Source organism: Fusarium verticillioides, chromosome 9, assembly GCF_000149555.1.
Source record: "Fusarium verticillioides 7600 chromosome 9, whole genome shotgun sequence".
NCBI classification, from domain to species: Eukaryota; Fungi; Ascomycota; class Sordariomycetes; order Hypocreales; family Nectriaceae; genus Fusarium; species Fusarium verticillioides.
The window spans coordinates 1,701,795-1,714,897 of record NC_031683.1 but is presented as its reverse complement, the minus strand read 5'-3'; the positions used below and the strand labels follow the sequence as shown (position 1 = coordinate 1,714,897).

Sequence of the window (13,103 nt, the reverse complement as noted above, 5' to 3'; positions counted from 1 at the left end):
TGATTATCTGGTTTCATGTGAAGTGGATATCTCAATAGACAGCAGCTCAGAAGTAGCTGTAGTTGTGTTGGTATGGAAACTCAAAAAGTTCAAACGCACCATAGGCAGGTTAATGAATAAATCTACTATAGATTGGGTATACCACTCTACATATCTTGACCAAGATTTCCCTGCCCGCCTCTTGCTAAACCCATATAAGTCGTGTAATCATTCTAAGAAATGCAGTATGTCTATTAAACCTCAATAGCATGGTACTTGTTACCAAGAGGCCAAACTTCGTCGAGTGCCTCCATGCCAACATCTTGAAGATTAACCTTGCTCATCTTTTCCTTGAGTTCCGAGGTGATCGCGTCAACGTCAACCTCAAGGTACTCCCGTAAATACTTGCCGACATCGGTGTTCTCAACATTACCACGGATGTTCTCTGTTCGGGGGCCACCAGAACTATAGATATTGACGTCGACGGCAGTGTGGCCGTGGGTACTCCAACCGACGTGAGCGCGTAGGGAGATGAGGGCTGAGAAGAGGACAAGGGCGCTCTCAGGATGATCAGCAATGGTGGTGATCTCCTTATCAGAGGCGTTGGAGATACCAAGGCCGCGAACGATGAGTTCCTCGTTGATGTACTTCTTTAGCTTCTCCTTATTCTTCTTGATGCTGGGATCAGAGGCGATGTGTGCGTTGAGCTTGGCGTCAAGCCACTCAGCTGAAGCGGTAGCATTCGCAAGTACCTTGGGGTACCAGTTGTAGACTGGGAGGTGGCCAGGTTCCTGAATCGCAGTGGCAAGACCACCAGTTTCATGATCACTGGTTGCGACAAGAACAGTTTCAGTCTTGCTCTCTTTGATGAAGTCGAGAACAGCTTGGAATGTCTTGTCATACTCAAGAACCTCGTGGACCTGAGCTGCAGGATCATTGATGTGACCGGCATGGTCAATTCGGCTGCCCTCGATCATGATGAAAAAGCCCTTGTCACTCTTTTCAGTAGCCTTCTCAAGAGCGCGAAGAGCGGTCTTGGCCATTTCGCTCAGCGAGGGGTAGACGTCGTTGTGGTTTCGACGGTCAATCTCAAAGGGGATGTCCGTTGGGGCAAAGAGTCCGAGGAAAGGCAGCTTGACGTTGTTGCCGCCCTTGAGGGCGTCAAAGCCGGCGCGACTGTCGGTGTAGGTCCAGTTGTGCTTTTCCTTTGCAATCTTGATCACGTCCGTATCGTCGGCTCGGCAGCTGCCCTCTGTGCTGTTGGGCAAGAAGTTGCAGCGGCCACCACCAAGCATCAGATCAACAGTTCGGCCCAGGACACCTTCTCCGATCTGTTGAAGAGCAATCTCGTCTTCCATCTCGCGGAGGACCACGTGGGAGTTGAAGCAGGCTGGAGTCGCATCCTAGACAGTATTCATTAGTTTCGTAATGACCTAATACCCTCTAGTCATACGTACCTCAATCTTTGTTGTGACAACAAGTCCAGTATGATATCCAGCACGCTTGGCAGCTTCTAGGACGGTTCCACAAGGATCGTGGTTAGGGAGTGTAGAGATCGCACCATTGTAGGTCTTTTTGCCACAGGAGAAGGCTGTCGCACCAGCAGCACTGTCTGTAACCAAGGAACTGCTGGAGCGAGTCCGGCTCGTGCCCCAGAAATGCTTATCAAGAGTGAGGGTATCGCCGTAGGGAAGCTCTTCCACGTGTTGTCGGAAGCTACGCGTCAAGGACAAAGGTGCAGGGCCCATGCCGTCTGACACCATGAAGACGAGGTTTCGCTTAGAGGCGGGCGTGTTGTGATCATGTTTTGTTTGTTGCTCATGCTGGGTCCAAATAGCAACAACAATGACAGCAGCAGTAGCGATCAGAGCCCAGGCAAAGAGGCCGAGTTCACGGAGTCGCGAGTTCCGGGCGCTCTTATCGGCCTGAGCATTGGAGCGGCCTTCACCGTCACCGGACAAGAGAGGATCGCTTTCGTTGGCCTGAGGAGAAGACATTGTTAGCTGGAGGGAAAATGTGGGATGACAAAATAAGTCTCGGACTGAGGCAGAAGGGAAGAAGAGGAGAGACAAACCATTGTACGGTATCTGGCCGCGTAAGAAGGAGGAAGAGGGAGAGTGCTGGGTTGTGCAAGGTGCAAGACAACAGAAAATGGTTGGATAGGCAATTATGACATCCATTAGTTAGTTATGCGACACTACGAGTTGGAGCTATGCTGGGGGAGCTTCAAAGCTTGTTACAGGGGGCTACAGTTCCATTAGTGGTGGACCGGGTGACATCAGTGGTTCACGTGGGTGGAGCGGGATGAAGGCCTATTGCTCACTGATAATCAGTTTTTGGAGAAGATAAACCAATCGTGAGATCTTATCTTGACCACGCGAGCATAATTTTAAGGTAATCGAGATCATGGGGTTTTGCTCTTTTCTCTGGTCTCCAAATACGCCTTTGAACTTTCACGTGTGCTTACCTACTGGTTAGGGAGTTGAACTCTATACTGGAGAAACTCAACTCTACAAAAACTCTACTGACTCGTTCACGACCCTCATTTTCGGAAGAGGATCCAACAGATCCATCTTCGAATAAGATACAGAAGTAGACCCGACTTCCGTACCGTTGTTTCAACAGGCGGTGGCGGCTCGCGACGACCCGTCATATACGACAACTCAAATTTCAAGCTTATTGGACTGGTATAAAGCTGGACCGAGCATGTACTTCACCCGAATTCATTGCACTGTGAATCCATAGCAAGTTTAGGCTATCTCTTTCTTCGAGACGACGGTCTCATGCTATATATAATGTTTGCTCCAGTTCGTTAATGGCCATGCTATACAGCTAACGGAACTGAGAAGCTCCTTGGTCCAAAGCCAACTTCGAATCAACATGTCAGATCCAATTTCGCCGGATCAAGAATGACAGATTGGTGCCACAGAAGGGTTTGTGACTCGCTATTCATGCGCGGAGTAACTAGCTCCACGTTGCTTTCGGCATAAGTGAACGGTTGTCAGACAGCTCGTTAGGGGCAAGTTGCTACACATGAGCCTGGTACTAACAATGATCCTCAAACGGACCAGAAGCGCAAACCGTTTAAACAATTAGAAGGTTCGCGGCTGGCGCCCGAACCACGAACGAAAAACCACCACTCTTCCACCCTACCGGCAATCTGAAGATGCGGACCATGATATGTCCTGAGACTCACGAGACTTGCTTCAAGCCCAGCCACCAGGACCATCGTTATGCTTCTCGTTCTCTTGGCTCACTCATGCTACTCAACGGGCGCACACAAGATACCAAGGCCCCCAGAACGAGATATCAATAGCCCACATGTGTGGTTACGTTTTATTTCTAAACCTTTGCGGATGTTATGGCGAGCTCCTTTTCGAAACATCCTGCCCCCAAGTATACCAAGAAATCCACCGAATCAATGATTCAGATGCCTGGACAACAGAGGGTCTAAACGAGCTCCCCTTTACTCTCCCCGATCATTGTGTTGCTGGCTGGCACAACACACGGATAATTCTGACACATGGCGTTTGTTGCCCTCGATGGTGGTTCGAATGCCCTTCTATTAGGGTTCCTGGATATCCATATTTCTACCACCCGGGCAACAGACAAGGTTGAGAGAGAGCGTCTGTACGATAAAATGAAGCCAAATTAGAAGGTCTAGCCCAAGTTCAAGGTGAAGGTGAAGGATGTATTTGCATGAGTGCGGCGCATGGGAACGACGGCAACTGCAAAAGCTGCCAGGAGTTGGTTATATTTTAATATCTGTACCCTTAGTCTATTAGTAATATCATACAACCTTACGATGTGCCATCGCTTGCTGATGGACGCTTGAGTCAAAACTGATGGCTTACGCATGCAGAGCCGGTACTAGACTCCTCCGTTTCGTACGACATCTTCTGAGGGGTATTGGTGCACATCAAGGAAGAGAGTTGACTGGATTGGCCCTGTCCCTTCGCTGTCAAAGAATGCTCAAGTCTGACCCGCTGTATTCTGGTAACTCCGAGTACCGTGGGTTACCGTTTTAAAAAGGAGGGGATGACGCCAGACTTGGAAAGGGGGATGTTGTGACTGTGAGATACAACGTTGGCGCCTTTGTACGCAGTGTAAAGATGGAGACAAGGATAGTATACATTTCTAGTATCTAAATCCGTAGAGTCGAATCTCAACTGAATATATAGATATCTATAACAAGGGACTATAAAGATTTCAGTCAAGAACACATGTTTGTCTGGTGCTTTAGATTTATCTAGGTAACTTCATTATAGCTTGCTTTGTTCTCAGGTTTTTGACCCCTTCTGTAAGGGGCCGGTGTGCTTGGCAAAGGTCTTCATAAATGCTATACTCAAAATCGCTGCCACTTGCAAATAAATCATGTCCACTCCTTTGCCAATACTTGGGTATCACTAATGCAAATATTCCCACCATTCAAACTCATGAGCGGCCCTTGGAGAGGAAAAGCATATCGGGCCTCATAACAAACCGCCAAAAACAAGCCTGTCAAAAAGCTTCCTGAGCTTATGCCAAATTTCCACCAGCCTTTTTATCGTTTGGAATTGAGGCCTTGAGTATTCTTACCTGCCCGCAGCGTATTCGTCACACCTTAAGCTTGATCTTTTGCTGCTTGGACCTCTTCTTCTTTTTCCTAAGTGTAAGGATATGTCTTCTTTGTACGGCTCGCACCAGCCAGTTGTAAATCATCTCTCTCATGAGAATCAAGATGGTTGCTACAACAGTCGGAACGGCGCAGGCCCAGCTACAATGTTGTTAGTATTGTGTATCACTTCAGAAGCATTGGGCTGTAAACAGCCCGGCCCAAGGGGAAAAGGCGCCAGAGAGCAGAAAAACCTCTAACTCTTGACCAAAGCGCCAGAATAACTAGTCTCAGGGCGAACTCAATTACCCCAGATTGACTTCAAGTCATCAGGATAGAGCCAAGTTTCTCGTCTCCCCTGAACATTGTGTGAAATGAATACTTACAAATACCAAATACCATGGTGGATTTCGGGGAAACCCTCTTCCGCAAAGTTCTGCCCGAAAAATCCTGTTATGAACGTCAAAGGAAGGAAAATGATGGTCACAGTCGTAAGCTGCTTCATCGATTCGTTCTGGTGGGCTGATATGGTGTTGAAAATCAGGTTGATGAGGTTGTCGGATGATTGTTTGAGCTGCTGTAAAGCTTCGGTTATCATAATGCAGTGATCGAGCACATCGCCTAGGTATGTATGGGTCATTGGAGTGACAATAACACCAGTTGAAGGGTTCTCCAGTGCCTGCATGGCTTGGTCGTGGGTCATATGCGTCTTGTGGTCCCGCAGGACATTAACCAAGTTGTCAATAGGGTTGAGGAAGCTCAGCATCTTGTTGATCTCACTGATGCATATATACAGCTTTTTACTTTGACTGATACTCGGTGAGGTGAGTACATCCAACTCAATATCGGCAATAATGTCTGTGTAAATAGACGTCAAAGGTATGGCGAGGTCGATGATGGCGTCGATAATGCCCTGACATAACAAGGAAGCGTCATTGGACTCGCGAAGAATAGTGCCCGGGGTACTCAGACGGGTCACAATGGGCCGCTCGATATCTCCCGCCGAGACCTCGAAGAAAGAGATGACCGTGTTATCTGATGTTAGAAATATAGAGACCTGCTCCGCCGACACTGCCATTTGATATGGCGTCAGGGATGAATGACTCTCCATAAATTCTGTGCGCGCTTCATTTCCCGAGGCGTGATAACGCTGCAATGTCCTTATCATGCCCGTCTCTTGAAGGTCTGCCGTAATAGGGTCCTGTGGCCGTAATGAGGTCTCAAAGTCCTTCTCGGGGTCGACCGCTCTGCGAGTCTTCCAAAGCTGCCTTACTGAGCCTCTCAAAGCGCCGAGCGTCTTGCTAGAGTATGTACTGCTCGTGCTAGTTGTGTCATCTTCATCGTCTACCAGGTGGACAAGCTTCTGCAGGGTCATGACGATGAAAGCGTGGTTGGGATACCAATCAGCCTTTGTCCGGTTCCTAATCTGCATCATGTCCTCCAGAGCAAGCTTGTGAAGACCCTTCTTGTTGCCAATCGCCTGAATAACATCCCAACTGAGTCCATTGACGTTGATCCATCGGCATTTGGCCCATTCTTCTTTTGGCTGGTCAAGGAAGTCGATGAAATTCACATTATCGAAGTGACGCTTAACCATTTTATCTTGCGAAAAGTCGATTACAGAAATCTCACAGGGTGCTTGAAGTGCAGGCATCGAAGCATGACCTCCATCGGGAAGTTTTGGGTCATAGCCAGGCTCGGAGCCAGGCTGCCAACCAGGGCGATCGCCAAAGGCAGTGTCGAATTCATCATAATCCTCCACCGTCTTGAACGTTGGGGCGCGAGTCATCCGGCGTCGCAATATCGAGGGCGAAAATGTCATTTCGCGATGGGCCTCTGTGTCGGAACGCACTGGCCGCATAGGCTCAGCCTTGGGCGGTGAGAGGTTCTGTGTGTTGAGGGTGAGGTTGTAGCGGACATGCTGATCCTTCTCGTCAGATACGTTGGTGTTGGAAGAATGGCTCTGGCGACTGCTCTGCTCTATGTCGTCCTGAGGCTGCATTGCATTATCGCCCTCCGCTGGGACAGCGAAGTCTCGTGATGTTGTCATTGGATGGGCGGGAAGATGCCCTGCGAAAGGCAGAGCCGAGAAATAAGTAGAGTACTATATGTATTGCAGCCAGACGAAGGAGCGCGTAGAATAAAAGTAACTTGTAAAGCTGTAGAAAGCCTACCAGCTCAGCTGAGAGAAATGGAATGAAAAGGAAAGGATCAGGTCCAGTTCGAGTTACCTAAGACTCGCATAAAAATAAATTCAAGGGTGCTCGATTCCTCATGGAATGCGCCGCGGCGTCGTGATGCAGGGGAAGCTCAGCCCGTCAGCACCGATTTCAGTGGTCAGTTTAGGGGGGTAGGGGGTTGTTTCTCAATAGCCCGGAGCATTCAACCATTCAACTCGTATATCGTAGCCACTGTCGACCTTTTATTAGTGTGTTCCAAAGGCCCAGACTCTGATGGGCTGAAGCCGATTACCCGTCCCTGGTCCATCGAAGAATGCCTAGAGGAGGAAAGAAAACACAGGACCTTGATCCTAGATGACAAAAAGACTTAGGTAAACTCATTCATATTCTGTATATTCTTACTAAGCTTAGGATACCTTTTGTTGAGTTTATTTTGATACCCTGATGTAAGGTTCGCTGTTTTCTTGCCCCCAGAGGAATGCCATCGTCCATCATGACGTCCTGGGGTCTTTCACGATGAATCTCCACGCCAATCGCCGATGAGCAGTCTCATACTCCAAGGCCAAGCTTTAGCAACAAGCTTCTTATCCACATTTTTCCGTCTCGGCATAGAACAACACAGAATTAATCAAAAGTTGAATCCGGCGTCATTTTATCCATTCGTGTCCCATGGAAATGATTGATCATGAGTCTCTAAGAGACCCGAAACGATAGTCTGCAGATACAACGGTTTCAAAAGACAGCAAGGACCACCGAATTATTTCTTGACGCAATTTATTTACGAAGTGCAAGGTTTGGGAGAAGCAGCCAGTAGCACTGCACCAATAGGTCACGATCTTAGCTTCACAGCCAAAATTCGATGTTGACAATAGAGCACTTTTTAGGAGGTCAACGAAACGAAAGTTAGCAAAATTTCTGAAACGTAAGTCAGAAGCTTCCAAACTTATAGCTCTCACAAGAGATTTACAAGCCTTTTCCCTTTTATTTCAGTATCATGGAAACACATTAATAACTTACCGCCTTCTTATTGGACTTCTCTGAGTAGCTCTCTTCATGTATTGTCATCAAACAGTGGATAGCATTCTGTAAAATATACTAAGGTACTCAACGTCGTGTCTCTTGATATTATAGTACAAGGGCCAACGTCGTATTTCACAACCACAAAATCCCTATGCCAGTTCCAGTATCACCATTCAACTATCGTGAAGCACCTTTCAGTGGTCCGTCTCCTTCTAAATCAGTCGACAAAGACACTTGGCGTTACTAGAGCGTAGCAAATCACACTTCAATATTCCATCTCATCTTTTGTAATCAATTTGATAGACGCATCCAATCCAACAATGAAGATTACAGGGTAGGTAAGCTTGGGCCCGCAATGGCCTCTGTAGCCTGGTGAAGTTACAGGCAGCAACCGCCAACGCCCCAGTTGGAGCGCTCCTGCCCAGACCATAACTTAGTTCACGCCCATGTTAACTTGACTTGAGCAGTTGAACAAAGAAAATGGCACCTCTCTTTGTTTGAAAGAAACATCACACATCAAATTTCGATGATATATCGCACATTTCTTCATAATCATCGTCGCAGTTTCGAGACTGCCTTCTCCATACATCGCTACTTTGGAACCGCTTCAGCTTACAGCTACCTAGAGTAAACAAAACATCATGTCGCAAACTGACGAGGCACAGCGTGAAGACGAGATCCAATATGGTATCGTGGGCATGACCCGCGAAGAGATTGAGGAAAAGTGAGATATTCATAATCCGTCAGCAATTCTATCCTCATACTGAACATGCGCAAGGTTTCCGAATCGCCCAAAGAATCACTCCAAGACCCTCGTCTTCTCGGAGCTGTTTCGAGAAGTCTTCAACCCCCTCAATGAGAACAAGAAGCAGAATGCCACTGGCACAGGCCCTAGAAAAGGTTTCCGTGGTGTGAATAAGCTTTCTCCTCATGAACAGCGTCGGCACATTATTGAGCGCTTCATCACTCGATGGCGCAAAGAAGTTGGTCCTGATTTCTATCCCGCTTTGCGCCTAATCCTGCCAGACAAAGACCGTGACCGTGGAGTTTATGGGCTCAAAGAAAACACAATTGGAAAGTTGCTTGTCAAGCTTATGAAAATCGACAAAAATTCCGAAGATGGCTACAACCTCTTGCATTGGAAGCTACCAGGTCAGACTACTGCGTCGCGCCTGGCGGGTGACTTTGCAGGACGATGTTTTGAAGTCATCTCAAAGAGGCCAATGCGCACCGAGGTTGGGAACATGAGCATTGCAGAAGTCAATGAGCAGCTTGACAAACTCGCAGCTTCAATAGGGGAGGCAGAGAATCTGCGAGTCTTTGAGACCTTCTACAATCGTATGAATTCAGAAGAGCTCATGTGGCTCATTCGGATCGTCCTCAAACAGATGAAAGTTGGGGCCACGGAGAAGACTTTCCTTGACTTGTGGCATCCAGACGGAGACGCTCTATTTAGTGTGTCATCAAGTTTAAGACGTGTTTGCTGGGAGCTGCATGACCCAGAAACCCGCCTTGAGCAGGAGGAAACTGGCGTTGCCTTAATGCAATGTTTCCAACCACAACTCGCACAATTCCAGATGCCTTCATCATTTGAAAAAATGATCGCTCTTCTGCGACCGACCGAGCAAGACCCCGAATTCTGGATTGAGGAAAAGTTGGACGGTGAGCGTATGCAAGTCCATATGGTCCAAGACAAGAGTCACCCAGGCGGCAAACGGTTCTGTTTTTGGTCGCGGAAAGCCAAAGATTACACATATCTCTACGGCGATGGTCTTCAAGACGAGAACTCAAGTCTAACCAGACATTTAAAAAACGCATTTGCATCTGGAGTGAAAAACTTGATATTGGACGGCGAAATGATCACCTGGGATATGGGTGTCGACAAGATAGTGCCCTTTGGCACCCTCAAAACAGCTGCGCTTTCGGAACAGAAGAATAAGTCGGATACAGACTCAGCTGGCCACAGGCCATTGTTCCGCACTTTTGATATCCTTTATCTGAACAACAAACCTCTAACCCAATATACCCTACGGGATCGACATCGAGCTTTGGAAAAGGCTATCAAGCCTGTTCATCGCCGACTTGAAATTCACAGTTACGCTAAGGCAACGAGTGCCGATGCAATTGAGCCTCTTCTCCGCGAGGTTGTCGCTAATGCTTCTGAAGGCCTTGTGCTGAAGAACCCGCGATCTATGTACCGTCTCAATAGTCGAAATGATGACTGGCTTAAGGTCAAGCCTGAATACATGTCCGAGTTTGGCGAGTCCCTCGACTGTGTCATTATTGGTGGCTACTACGGTTCAGGGAAACGAGGTGGCATGCTATCAAGCTTCTTGTGTGGACTGCGTGTTACGCAAAATCATATCCAAGCTGGCGCCAACCCCGAGAAGTGTTTCAGTTTCTTCAAGGTCGGTGGCGGTTTCCGTGCAGAAGACTATGCGGAAATTCGGCATCGAACAGAAGGCAAATGGATTGAGTGGGATCAGAAGAATCCGCCATCAAAGTACATCGAACTTGGAGGAGGAGAGCTTAGACAGTATGAGAGACCGGATGTTTGGATCAGACCTAAAGACTCTGTTGTTGTTTCTGTGAAAGCAGCCAGTGTTGGACCTTCAGATCAATTCGCTAGAGGCTTCACACTAAGATTCCCACGATTCAGAAGACTTCGACTGGACCGAACTTGGGATACGGCCCTCTCCCTTGAAGAGTTCCAGGAGTTGAAGGAGCGAGTTGACGAAGAGTCAAAGGAGAAGGCGATGACGGTTGAGGACAGGAAGCGGCGCAACCCCAAGCGAGTGAAGAGAGAGCTGATCATTGCTGGGGAGGACGCAATTGTACCGGAGTCCAAGGGAGCGACGACAGACCTTTTCAAGGGACTTGACTTCTGCGTGCTTTCAGAAGCGCTCCGGCCTTACAAAAAGACCAAGACGCAGCTTGAAACCATCATCAAGGAGAATGGCGGCACAGTCGTACAACGAGCCGTGCCAGGGACAAACATGGTTCTGATAGCCGACAAGAAGGTGGTGAAGGTGGCGAGCCTCATTAAAGGAGGGGCCGTTGACATTATCCGCCCCAAATGGATAAGAGATTGTCTCGAACAGGAATTGGGGGCGTTTCTTTTGCCATTTGAACCTTCGCATCTGTTTCACGCTACTGATGAATTACAAGGAGCGGCAGAAGATAACACAGATCAGTTTGGGGACAGCTACGCGCGGGATCTTTCCATCGAAGAACTCAGAGAGCTAATGCACGACATCCCTAAGATTGAGGACGGCACGCATTTTGACAAGGATGAATTTCTCCAACAGCTTGAGGAGCATGGGAACGACTTGGGACGATTAAGGAGCTTTACCTTCCGACGCTGTGTGGTGCTGTTTCATGCCGTGGAAGCTGGCGACAACAAGATTTCGAGGCTAAAGCACCTTGTCAAGTACGGTGGGGGTAATGTTACAAATGACACCAATGATCTGTCTGTGACACATGTGGTGATCGAGGGCGACGACCTGATGCAAGTGGGAGAGGCGGCTGATATGGTACGAAAAGAACTGAGCTCAAGGCGTGTGCAACCAAGATTAGTGACAGGAAAATGGATTGACGATTGCTGGAATGAGAGCACATTACTTGACGAGGAGCAGTTTATGATTCCTTGAGGAATATGGGGTACTTATGATGTATACTATCTAAACTATATGTTAATGCAATGAGAATACAACGCCCAAAAGCCCGTAAAGTGCACTCATTTGCCGATAGTCAAGAACAGCCTATCACCAACATCTCCCACACCAGGTTTCAGCATACCATCCTTGGTCAACTCCTTGTCCACTGCTGCAATCCAAACCTCGCATCCCTCGGGCCACTCGGCAGCGACTCTCTGAACACCCTCGTCAGCTCCAATTACGGCGAGAACAATGATTCTCTTTGCGCCCCATTCACGGAGCGTCTGGATAGCGGCGGCGCAGGTTCCACCGGTCGCGATAACAGGGTCGACCAAGATAGCAAGACTACTAGCATTGCTACTGGAGGAGTCACCCGGGATTTGCTGGGGAAGATTGTTGTAGTACTCGACTGGGTCGAGAGTTGAAGGCTCACGGTACATGCCCAGATGATGAACTGGAACTGGGACAGGGAGCATGGTTTGCACGGCTGGAGAGGTCAGTTTAGACAGTATGAGCGAAGCAGCGACTGAACTAACCGTCAACCATTCCAAGGCCTGATCGCAGAATGGGAACCAGACACATGGTACTTGGTTGCACTGTTGTGGAAGTGAACTGGAAGCCCAAAGGCGTCTCATCCTGATCATGGTTAGTGAAGCTCCAAAAGTACCCATGCCATTGGGCTTCATACCTGAGTCCCTTCCGTAGCTTCCAAAGACGAGGCGAGAGCTTCACAAGAGACAATCAGAGAGATCTCATGAATCAGTGATTTGACGTCTCTAGGACTGTTGGTCTTTGAGCGAAGCTGGCTCAGCTTTGCCCGCAGACACGGGTGTTGGGAGACATGAACGTTTGAAGGCAGTGAAGGCATTATGAGTCAAGTACGGCGAATGCACGGATTATTTCACAAAAGTAAAGAATCTACGAGGAGACGATGAAGCATCACAAGACGAGATGAGATGCTGGGACGAAGCCAAGGAGAGAGAAGAAGGAGAAGAGAGAAAGAAACAGAAAGAAAAAGGAGAGGGAGGGGGGTTTTGTATGTGAGCGAGAGCAAGCAAGCAAGCAGGCAGGCAGGCAGTGTAATGTGTTTACTTGGAGACACGTTGAGCACTGTATCTGTCTGTGCCTGTAACTGTGCTTAGCTTTACAGTACAGTACCTGTTTATCAGTCTGTTGGTACTAGGTGAGATTGGATACCTGACCCAATCGTCGTTCCAAGAGAGATCACAAGGACAATCATTGATAGTCGAGGCGGGCGGTAGCGTATGTCGGCGGGGTTAGAGCTTAAGCTACAGGGGAATGCTCGGAGGAGGGCGGGGTGCGATAAGATAAGACGGAGCTCACCGCTGTCAGTGATAGGAGCTACATTGAAACGCGGTGAGGACTCAACATTGAGATATTCATGTTTGTTGTTAACAAGTACTTGCTCAGGCATCAATCGGATCTCATTGGCCGAGATACAAACTACCTATCTATCCTCCTGGCCCTGTTTTCTCTATCACCCGTGTCTTGTTCTTGTTATCTCTTTCATATATAACCCTTGCTCTCTGCTCTCCTCTCCATACCTACCTACAATCAAGAGACTCCACAGCAAAACGCCTCCACAATATGGAAATCAAAACGCCAGTCATCTCTTGGGGCAGAGCTCGGGATGTTTCTTTCCCTCTAATGCCG

At 48.2% G+C, this 13,103-nt stretch overlaps 5 protein-coding genes across 7 annotated transcripts; 2 read left to right on the top strand and 3 right to left on the bottom strand.

Moving 5' to 3' along the window:
- Positions 1–22: 22 nt before the first annotated feature.
- On the bottom strand, positions 23–2,173 carry FVEG_10338 (alkaline phosphatase). Of its 2 annotated transcripts, XM_018899456.1 has the most exons (3): positions 2,054–2,173; positions 1,437–1,961; positions 23–1,382 (listed from the first exon to the last, which is right to left on the bottom strand). In XM_018899456.1, the coding sequence occupies exons 1-3, from the start codon at positions 2,054–2,056 to the stop codon at positions 234–236; spliced, it is 1,677 nt and encodes a 558-aa protein (XP_018757525.1). In that variant the 5' UTR covers positions 2,057–2,173; the 3' UTR covers positions 23–233. The 2 variants fall into 2 exon arrangements, with proteins under 2 accessions (XP_018757525.1, XP_018757524.1); XM_018899455.1 differs by lacking the exon at positions 2,054–2,173 and having other exon boundaries at positions 1,437–2,023.
- Positions 2,174–2,322: 149 nt separating this feature from the next.
- Positions 2,323–3,808, top strand: FVEG_10339 (hypothetical protein). Of its 2 annotated transcripts, none has more exons than XM_018899457.1 (2): positions 2,323–2,373; positions 2,458–3,808. In XM_018899457.1, exon 2 carries the CDS (start codon positions 3,301–3,303, stop codon positions 3,595–3,597), a length of 297 nt encoding a protein of 98 aa, XP_018757526.1. In that variant the 5' UTR covers positions 2,323–2,373; positions 2,458–3,300; the 3' UTR covers positions 3,598–3,808. The 2 variants fall into 2 exon arrangements, with proteins under 2 accessions (XP_018757526.1, XP_018757527.1); XM_018899458.1 differs by lacking the exon at positions 2,323–2,373 and having other exon boundaries at positions 2,430–2,776; positions 2,829–3,808.
- A 396-nt stretch (positions 3,809–4,204) lies between these two features.
- Positions 4,205–6,753, bottom strand: FVEG_10340 (hypothetical protein). Its single transcript, XM_018899459.1, has 2 exons — positions 4,960–6,753; positions 4,205–4,735 (listed from the first exon to the last, which is right to left on the bottom strand). Exons 1-2 carry the CDS (start codon positions 6,621–6,623, stop codon positions 4,576–4,578), a joined length of 1,824 nt encoding a protein of 607 aa, XP_018757528.1. The 5' UTR covers positions 6,624–6,753; the 3' UTR covers positions 4,205–4,575.
- Positions 6,754–8,414: 1,661 nt separating this feature from the next.
- Positions 8,415–11,489, top strand: FVEG_10341 (DNA ligase 4; the record flags this gene model as incomplete). Its single annotated transcript, XM_018899460.1, has 2 exons — positions 8,415–8,497; positions 8,552–11,489. 2 exons carry the CDS (start codon positions 8,415–8,417, stop codon positions 11,421–11,423), a joined length of 2,955 nt encoding a protein of 984 aa, XP_018757529.1. The 3' UTR covers positions 11,424–11,489.
- FVEG_16786 (uracil phosphoribosyltransferase) lies at positions 11,414–12,678 on the bottom strand. The gene is made up of 3 exons (XM_018906018.1): positions 12,118–12,678; positions 11,966–12,065; positions 11,414–11,916 (listed from the first exon to the last, which is right to left on the bottom strand). Exons 1-3 carry the CDS (start codon positions 12,295–12,297, stop codon positions 11,510–11,512), a joined length of 687 nt encoding a protein of 228 aa, XP_018757530.1. The 5' UTR covers positions 12,298–12,678; the 3' UTR covers positions 11,414–11,509.
- Between the last annotated feature and the right edge of the window lie 425 nt (positions 12,679–13,103).

Bases quoted from the DNA above. Each gene is read 5' to 3' on its own strand.
- FVEG_10338 (XM_018899455.1), bottom strand. From the start codon at position 1,976: ATGTCTTCTCCTCAGGCCAACGAAAGCGATCCTCTCTTGTCCGGTGAC. The intron at 1,383-1,436 runs GTACGTATGACT...AATACTGTCTAG, and splicing joins TTGTCACAACAAAGATTGAG to GATGCGACTCCAGCCTGCTT.
- FVEG_10339 (XM_018899457.1), top strand. From the start codon at position 3,301: ATGTGTGGTTACGTTTTATTTCTAAACCTTTGCGGATGTTATGGCGAG.
- FVEG_10340 (XM_018899459.1), bottom strand. From the start codon at position 6,623: ATGACAACATCACGAGACTTCGCTGTCCCAGCGGAGGGCGATAATGCA. The intron at 4,736-4,959 runs GTAAGTATTCAT...ACAACATTGTAG, and splicing joins CACCATGGTATTTGGTATTT to CTGGGCCTGCGCCGTTCCGA.
- FVEG_16786 (XM_018906018.1), bottom strand. From the start codon at position 12,297: ATGCCTTCACTGCCTTCAAACGTTCATGTCTCCCAACACCCGTGTCTG. The intron at 12,066-12,117 runs GTATGAAGCCCA...AACCATGATCAG, and splicing joins AAGCTACGGAAGGGACTCAG to GATGAGACGCCTTTGGGCTT. The intron at 11,917-11,965 runs GTTAGTTCAGTC...TGACCTCTCCAG, and splicing joins AGGCCTTGGAATGGTTGACG to CCGTGCAAACCATGCTCCCT.